Consider the following 9,321-nt stretch of genomic DNA (forward strand, 5'->3'; position numbering starts at 1 on the left):
CAAAGAGTAAACTGTTGTAATGGTCATATTCTGTGGGTTGTAGTAAGGATATACTTTGATTCTATATTTCACTTTATTTAACCATTATACTATATAACACACAAAAGTTTAGAGAGAAATAATGGGTGTATGTATATGTATATATATATATATATATATATATATATATATACACACACACATATGGGAAGAAATGCAAAAATATCGAAGTTCACAGTTCATTCTTTATCTTAGACAAATCCATTAAAGTCCAATTATTGTCTATTCTTGAACTTTCTGCCATATTACAGTTTAAATTTCAGTTTGATTTATGATTTAATCATTCCATATGACTGACGGATTTACAACAGTCCTGAAACGGCCATGCAGAGGCACCTTTAGGATCAGACATCTTTAGACTTTCATTTGCACCATTTTCAAGTCATGTGAATGCATGTGAGACACGGTGCTCTACAAAACAGTTTCGATTAGATCAAAATAAGGAAATAAGTGCTGGTTCAGTTCTAATTCAGCATTGTTATAATGTTTATCTTCAGCAGTAGGAATAAAACTGTTTCACTGAAGAAGAAGAATCCCTCCACAAAATAATGGTGTTAATGAATCATTTGTTAGATTGTATGTTGTCAGTACTTTGTTCAGTTTTGAAAACTGCCCAACTCTGGTTTCTGCTTCTGTTGTGTAATAGTGACTCCATTTCAACTGTAACAAATTTAAAATGTGACAACTTGTATGTCTGTGTCAAACTGATCTTCTCCTGTAACTCTTTAGGTCTCTCATCTGTCTGTTGTCCTCCTCATCTTCTCTTCTCTAATCATATCAGAGATGTAGTCTGCATATCCCAGAAATCTAACCAACTCTCTCAGTTACTGATGTGTTAATTTGATCATACACACACTATTTATCAGGGGGTTTTTTTGCATTATTTGAATACATAAAACAACATCAGATTACAAAAAGGAAAAGCACTAATGTACTATTCCATTGTCGTTTTGATAGATATATCTTTTACTAACGATTATGATTTGAATGACAGATGAACAGATTTTTCTTCTCAATGGAATTTTTCTTTTCAGAGATCTGTTTCTATTCATAAACCATTGGGGACTTGAATGCCCAGGTTTAATGACACCCATGGGAGCGTGTCTCATCATTAAGTGTTTCCAAGGTCAAGAATGAAGTACGTCTCAAGAAGTCATTAAAATAAATTCAATGGCAAATTGGCAAACTCTATCTGCTGATGGAGGCGTAGTGATATGACTGAGAGCCCCTGAACATCCCCCTCTAAACAGTAGTGTTAGCAGCACCCAAACAAAAGCCTGCTTGCAACATAAAACATCAACTTTTTTTGGATTTAGATTAGTTGCAAACATTGTTTTGATGAAATAATGATGCTGGTCATGACACCAACTTAACACTTTGTGTAATTTATTTAAACTGCATTTTCTACATGAATTGATTGAAAACAAAATTCAAGTTGTGGTCAATTAATTAAACTGGTTTGATAACTTGATTGTCCGCCATTTTGAGTTCAGGATTTCAAGGCATTAAAAAAAATAAGAACTTGTGTTCCTGCTCCTAATTATTCAACAACTGTTAACTTAAAATATCATTAACTGTAGAAGAAAGACTAATTCCCCTTTATCAGTACAGTTTGTCAGTTAATTCTATTTTGTGCTTTATAGATGGTTTTATAATTGAACTAATGTAAACTGCTTTGTTAATTTATTTTTGAGCCTAAACATTTGTCATTTCCCTATTATCAGATTTTTTATTTATTTTTTGCTAATTTTCAATGTTTTTTTTCAAAGTGTGTATGTAAGCAAAAGTAAAAAAAAAAATCCTAAATACAGATAAGTTAAACTTGGTTGTAAAGTATTTACAACTAAGTAAGTATTTGTAGTTTGTTTTCTTTATGTCTCAATTTGTATCTCATTTTACATTGAGCGGTTCTAAGAGATACTTTTGTGGGTCAGAATACGGGACTTTGTGTGTGTGTGTCACATATATAAAGTTTATATGAAGTGGCTGTTTAATATGCTCTCACTTTCCTCAGGAGTGTAGTTGATGGATAGCACAGGGGTTGACACAGTTTCTCTCCATTTACTGAGAACAAAAGCCTGTTTAATGAGAACCCCTCCAGGTGTGTCCCGGTGAACACTCCTCCTGTCACAATATCTTCATTTCCAGTCAGAAAAAGTCCGCACCTCCAAACTTCGGTTATTTTTAGCAATTTTTTCATCCAGCAATAGCCCCACGTGAGCCTCTGTCGTTATATTTAGCACGCACGCTCCCTCGGCTCTTGCGTCAATGGAATTCCGTGCGTGCGTCACACGGAAGAACGTCTGCGTCGAACGCGCCGCTGATTGGCCCGCGACCCGGAACGTTCCACCGCCCCGCTCACCAAATATGGTCACGACCCGCCTTTTTGTCGACGCAGCCAAAATAAAACAAGAGAGTATGGAGCCGACGGTGTGTGTGTGTGACAGTGTGTTTGAATGAGTGTGTGTGCTGACAGGAGCTGGCAGAGGTGACATTCATCTATTTCTCCGGTTTGGAATAAATGAAAACCTTCCAGTTCGGGATATTTACATGAACCAGGTGAGTTTAAGTGGAGTGTTTGTTTATTCAGATGTCACATTAATGCTGGGGAGAGATGTGCTTAATTTTATTGTTTCTTTTTAACTACTTCTAATTTCATATGATGAGACTAGCAGAGCTGCTGACAGTGAATAAATCATTTATTATTTTTTAAAAAAATTAGTTCTTCAATGTAAAACTGTTTTAAAAGGTGGCATATGTGCTTTAGCCTTCTTCTGAGGGAAGCAGTCAGAGCTACAGACTCAGCTGCAAGTTTGCTAGATGCACTTGGCCAAGTGATTCAGCAGCAAAGCAAAAAGCAAACAAAAAACTTTTTATATTAACTTGATAATGTTCAGTGTCAGTTTGATTTAACTAATCTTTATGAAACAAACATTAGCTAGTGGTGCCTACAAGCTCAGAAACTGACCTCACAACTGGACATACATTCCTGCAATTCTTATTATATGGTGAATCATTTTATCATAGTAGTACATTTTGTCAGTGTGTTGCTTGTTGTGGGTCTCCTACTGCAACTATGCTCTGAGCACTTTCCTGCAAATCTCACAAGTCCATGCAAGTTTAATCATCTGTTTGCGCTTACGTCAGTGTGTTTTCTTATTATTGCCTTGCATGATATAACATGTTGCACTGCATGTTTTATGTCTGTCACCACCATCATACGAGAAGATGTATAGAGTAGGGTGTATTTATAGGACAAAAGAAAGAGTGTTGCTGCAGCTGTGTGGTTTTTGGAGAGCAGCTGTAAGTTTACAGTTAAGTTTGAACAGTTTTTGAACAGTGATCAGACAATCTCGTGAGGTGTGCTTCGCTTCTGTTTTGACAAACCTATAATATAAAGAAGTTAACACACTTGTGGATACACGCCCATTCAGCCAGCCATGCACACACACACACACACACGCACGCACGCAGACAGGCTTTGCCACCTTTCCCATTTCAGCTGGCGTTCAGCCCACCCTGAAATACAATCTGCAACATTCTCTGATACAGTGCCTGTGAAAGAGGGTTGCCCTCCGCTGAAGGAGGTTTTCAGAGCATTAACAGCAAGTAACACAATATCTGACAATATGTGACTGCTGCTCTGGACCACCTTCTGCATTTTCTAAAGAGGACTGATAGGCCCTGAAGCTGGCGAAATGTCATGCTGGGGAAATGAGACATTCAAGACGTTAATGTTTGCTTCTCTTTGAATGGTTACGGAGGAGGGATTAGAGCATGCCAGACTAAATGATATAAGCAGTATCTAATCTACTAATTAATCTTGCTTTTACTTCAAAAAGTGAATCCTTGGTTGCACTGATTTGAAAATGCATTTCTGGAGAATTTTATGTATTATTGAAGACAATATTTATCTTGCGCACATTTCTTGTCAGTAATGGTAAACGCTGGTGTCTTCTGTCCTAGCGATGCCCTGTGTACAAGCCCAGTATGCATCCCTGCCCCACGAAAACTACTTCAGCTCTGAGTTCTTGAATCCTGACCTCAGTGCCAAATTGGTAATGGACATCAGTGGCCAAAAGGACCAGCTGTCTGCGTCTTCGCTGCCCAGCATCAATACCCTGGTGGGAAATGGTTACATGGGGGAGTTTGATGCTTATTCCTGCAAGATTACCACTTCTCCTCCTGCCTCTACGGTTTCATTCGGCCACACCGCGGTAGCTGACAGCTCCAGCCCTCAGATACAGAACCAGGCCTTCAAGCTGGATGATCTCCAGGTGTATGGCTGTTACCCAGGATCCTTTGCACTCAGCTGCCTCGATGAAACGCTGTCGTCATGTGGCTCTGACTACTATGGCAGCCCAGTGTACGCCACTGCTTCCCCTCCAACGCCGAGCTTTCAGGCAGATTCTGCACCTGTCTGGGACTCCCCTTTCAGCCCCTACCCCTCTGCTCCCCCGTCCTCCATGGCCGATAAAGCCATGGCTCATCAGCTCTCCTTTTTCACCTTCAGCCCCACACCAGAGCAACATTCACCCCTGAGACACCATCAGGATGCTCAGCCGGGACAGGATGACCCATTCTTCCTGTCTCCTCAGCAACACATGTCTCCGCTTCACTGCCAACCAATGTCTCTGGAGCATGGAGTTCTGGAAAGCTCCAGGATAGTGGAGGGGTCCATGATGTCTCCTAAAACACTAACGCCAGGGTCCAGTGAGGGTCGCTGTGCAGTTTGTGGTGACAATGCATCATGTCAGCACTACGGAGTCCGGACCTGTGAGGGATGCAAAGGTTTCTTCAAGGTAAAAAGAACATGCATTTAGCAAGTTTATATTTGCAGGTTTATCCCCCTATAAACAAAATAAACTTGCAATTATTGAGGTTCATTATTATTCTAAGGAAAATATAAATCGGCATGTTAAAGTTGAATATGCCAAACTATGTCCTCCAGAGCAATGACAACTTTTTTAACTGTGAAATCTCTCAGAAAGTACATATCAAGCAAGTTTATGTGCTGTTTACTTAAAAATTTTGGTAATGTTTGCCCAAAATATCATTGGATTTTTTGATTGATCAAATATGAATATTGGTATCTACTTCAAAAAATATTATAATATACTACTGAGTTCCTTTGAATAAATAAAACTGTCACAGTTGTTTGGCAGTAATTTACCAGTTATTCATGAATAATGTAAATAAGTATCAATATTAGAGAGATACAATAGAAATATAGGTGCAAGACTTCCTCAGTACTGTGCAATACTCATTCCAATAATGATACTGATTGTATTTTTATTTGTATATGCATTTCTATCATGCACAATGTTGTCGAATTATGTTTAATATGATATAATATAACATTAGAATTCTGTAGTAATGTATTTTTCTCTATTTGACAGCGAACTGTCCAGAAAAATGCGAAGTATGTGTGCCTCGCCAATAAAGACTGTCCAGTGGACAAGAGGAGGAGAAACCGCTGCCAGTTCTGCCGTTTCCAGAAATGTCTCGCCGTGGGAATGGTCAAAGAAGGTAATGCAATGTCAACCTCTCTTAAAGCTCTCAGTGACTAATGTATGATGACCAGAAACTGGGGTTTGTAATGACAGTCTTGTGAAACCAAAGCTAGGGATCACAGACATATGTAACTGGAGCTTTGCAGTGCCAGCTGCAGAAAAAGGGAAACTGAAACTGATACAGCAGTTGTTTTTCAAAATGTGAAATGCCGCGACGGCCATGTGAGAGTTACAAACGTGCCTTCCTCTGCTCTCCCCTCTTCTCTTAGTTGTTCGCACCGACAGCCTCAAAGGCCGCAGAGGTCGCCTGCCCTCCAAACCCAAAACTGCAGTCGAAGCTTCGTCCACGACCCCCAATGTCAACATCATAGCCTCTCTCGTCAGGGCTCACTTAGACTCAAACCCAACTATCGGGAAGCTTGACTACTCCAAGGTAGATAAAAATATTTCCTTTATTTTAATGACGCTGGTTACATGATGTAAAATCAAAGCAATGACGAGAGAACTGACTCTTCCCTTCTTTTCCCCCACAGTACCAGGAGACCACAGACAACATGAAAGAAAAGGAGGATGCTGGTGATATCCAGCAGTTCTATGACCTGCTGACCAGTGCTCTGGATGTGATAAGAAACTGGGCTCAGACCATCCCAGGATTCACAGACTTCTGCTCAGAGGACCAGGAGCTGCTCCTTGAATCTGCTTTCGTTGAACTTTTCATCCTTCGCCTGGCATACAGGTTGGTTTTATATTAATGGTTATATTAATGGTTTCACTACAGTAATGTGTGCATTTCAGTGCTCAGACTTCAATAATGGTGTAAAACTGTGCAGGTCAAATCCAGAGAAGAACAAGCTGATCTTCTGTAATGGCGTGGTTCTCCACCGGATGCAGTGCGCTCGCAGTTTTGGTGACTGGATTGACTCCATCATGGATTTCTCTCAGAACCTCCACCGCATGAACTTAGACATCTCGTTGTTCGCCTGCCTCGCAGCGCTCGTCATCATCACCGGTAAGAGCCTTGGTTTGCTTTTAATTTAATGAATGTTTACACTGAGGACTATGTTTCTCATGGAGACATCTTTGCACCTAGATCGCCACGGCCTCAAAGAACCTAAACGAGTGGAAGACTTTCAAAGTCACCTCATCACTTGTTTAAGGGAACATGTGAGCGGAAATGGATCGGAACTGAGCCGGACACAACCCAACTATCTTTCCCGTCTTCTGGGAAAACTCCCCGAACTGAGGACTCTGTGCACTCAGGGCCTGCAGCGCATCTTCTACCTGAAGCTGGAGGACCTGGTCCCTCCTCCACCGATAGTGGAGAAAATCTTTATGGATACACTGCCGTTCTGAAAAACCAATGCGTTGTTTGTAAAAATAAGAGACACAAAGGAGGCGGAAAGCACATAATGAGGTTTTTATCAATGAACTCTACGTCTGGACCTCCTTGTAGCACACTGATCAGTGTCCTACCATGTGTCATTCAAGAGACCATTGCTTTTTTTTTTATCAAGTTTTCAAGTTCAATATGGTACCTGTGTGAGTACTATGAAATAATTACTTCAGAGCTAAACTGACATCGATACTTCAGGACACTGTTTATATATTTTTTGTGTGCATTTGTAAATGACTTTATTGCTGTGCTTGAAATGTGAATGTTTTCCTGCTTTGCAGCTTGTAAGACATGGATATTTGGGTAGATGCAATGTCGTGTTAAACTCAGAAACACACTAATTTCTTAAAAAGCATGTTTTCATTTTGTGCTTTATGACCCCACTCTGAAGCTGAGATAGTTTATAGGCAGAATCACTCGTCCAGTTTGTTAAAAAGAGTTGTGCAGTCCTACTTTTTAGTGGAGAAATATTTACTGATATCTTCACAAAGTATAGTTGTAGTCCTAATTGTGCTCCTGTGGAAGGTCTTGGACCAAAGTTTACCAAAGTTTTTATTTTGATACTAAAAGTTAAGCACCTCATTGCCTTAAGCTAAGAAGAATCGTCTCCCTGTAAAAGCTAATGCTGGCAGAACTCCTGTTAAACTGCATGTAACAACATGTTACTGTGCTTAAGAATGAAAATGGATTTGCTGAATGAAAATACAAGGTGCCTTTTATAAAGCCTCAGTCCATGCGCTACAGTAAGTGACACTAAGTGAATTTTCATTCCAAACATCACATAAAGCATCACGAGAGTTTAAACTCAACTGAGTACAGGGGGTCCTCGACTTACGTCGGACTTCTGTTCCTACGGTGTATGTTGATTTTTGCCCTAAGTTGGAACACCAGTGAAAATGTAAACAAAGGCATTACATGCATTACGATATATCAGTTTACATATTTGTACAACTACAGTGATGACAAACAGTCATTAGCTCACACTGAAACACAACTCGATAGGAAAATACCTACAAAATGTAAATTGAAAGTCTGACTTATGCTTGGTAGCCATAATGAAGTCAGCGAATGCAGCATAATCCAATGTGGCAGCAAATGTAAACAAAGCAGTCTTACAACACTGCGTGACTACTGTACATACAGTATTCTTCTGTTCCGTTCACCACGTGACCACATATTTATCTGCTCCACTCACCAACTAGCTCCACTGAACCAGTTCTGACGTAACAACAAAGCGCCGTACTTCAAACCAAGGACCGATCCATTATCAGTTCCATATAATGACGAAATGACATAAGTCGAGGACGTTGCAAACCGAGGACCTCCTGTAATATGATTTCAGGTCTGTCGCACCTTTTGATACAAAGTGCCTGTGATGCTTCAAAGCAGTGAAAGTTACTGTGCAGCCATCTAGTTCAATTACATTAAGTCTAAGCACATTTCAGAGTGTCCTTGTATCAGTAATTAGACACAGCCTACCCTCTCTATGATTTCTGTACATGTACACCACAAAACACTTGAGAATTCAAATACAAACGGCGGCATCTTGTTTGACATCAGCTGCTCTTGTCTTTGGCTGCAGATGTGTGTTGAACCTCATTCTCCTCCTGTCTTCCACATCTTTCTGAATTGTGCAGTTTTGTTTCTTTTTATATTCATTGGATTTGTTTTTTATTTCAATTTCAAAACGAGATACAGGAAATTTCTTAAGGAATCACAGTGTAATGTGATGATGAGATGAGCAGCTAAGAGCGCTTCAAATGGTGCTCATACAGTATGAACAAGAGTTCTTTCTCCTACTGTCTCTGTTTTGTGTGGAATATGTGTGTGCACATTCAAAAATACTGCCGGGCCTTTTGTAAAATGGTGCAAAAATGCTTAAAAGCAGAAAATACTTGATATTAAATCTTTTGGAAAATACACCACAAGTGACTTCGTTTAAAAGTTGGAAAAGTTGTGATTGTATGTTACGTGGGCATTGTCAGGCTGCAGTTGAGTATGTTTTTGGTTTATGTCTGGTTGCAGTTGTGAAAGATGAAAATTCATGTAGCAGTTTCTCTTTATTTGTTGGATATTTCAAGTGTTGATAGTTGTTTTGCCATTATACAAGTTGAAACTTGTGAAAAGATGGCAGTTAAATATGAAATCATCAAAATACATATTGAAAAAGCTAAGTAAATTTCTGAAAACAGATGAAAACTGCAGTTTTTAGTAGATGCTATTCAAACAAGCAGCAATTATTGCATTAAATTGTTACACTGGGGTGTATTTCCAACAGTAGCACAGTGTATGTGGGACTCAATCAAATAGAAAAAAACTTTACATCACTTTACTGAGCTGTGATCTTGGTGATTTCTTAACAGTTAAAGGTGCAAG

General features: G+C 39.5%; 1 protein-coding gene across 1 annotated transcript; it reads left to right on the forward strand.

The window, feature by feature from the left end:
- Nucleotides 1-2,468: 2,468 nt before the first annotated feature.
- On the forward strand, nucleotides 2,469-8,865 carry LOC110961116 (probable nuclear hormone receptor HR38). Its single transcript, XM_022208599.2, has 7 exons — nucleotides 2,469-2,598; nucleotides 4,006-4,841; nucleotides 5,439-5,568; nucleotides 5,822-5,985; nucleotides 6,086-6,288; nucleotides 6,383-6,561; nucleotides 6,643-8,865. The coding sequence occupies exons 2-7, from the start codon at nucleotides 4,008-4,010 to the stop codon at nucleotides 6,903-6,905; spliced, it is 1,773 nt and encodes a 590-aa protein (XP_022064291.1). The 5' UTR covers nucleotides 2,469-2,598; nucleotides 4,006-4,007; the 3' UTR covers nucleotides 6,906-8,865.
- The last annotated feature ends 456 nt before the right edge of the window (nucleotides 8,866-9,321 follow it).

This window comes from Acanthochromis polyacanthus, chromosome 5 (assembly GCF_021347895.1).
Source record: "Acanthochromis polyacanthus isolate Apoly-LR-REF ecotype Palm Island chromosome 5, KAUST_Apoly_ChrSc, whole genome shotgun sequence".
Classification (NCBI taxonomy): domain Eukaryota; kingdom Metazoa; phylum Chordata; class Actinopteri; family Pomacentridae; genus Acanthochromis; species Acanthochromis polyacanthus.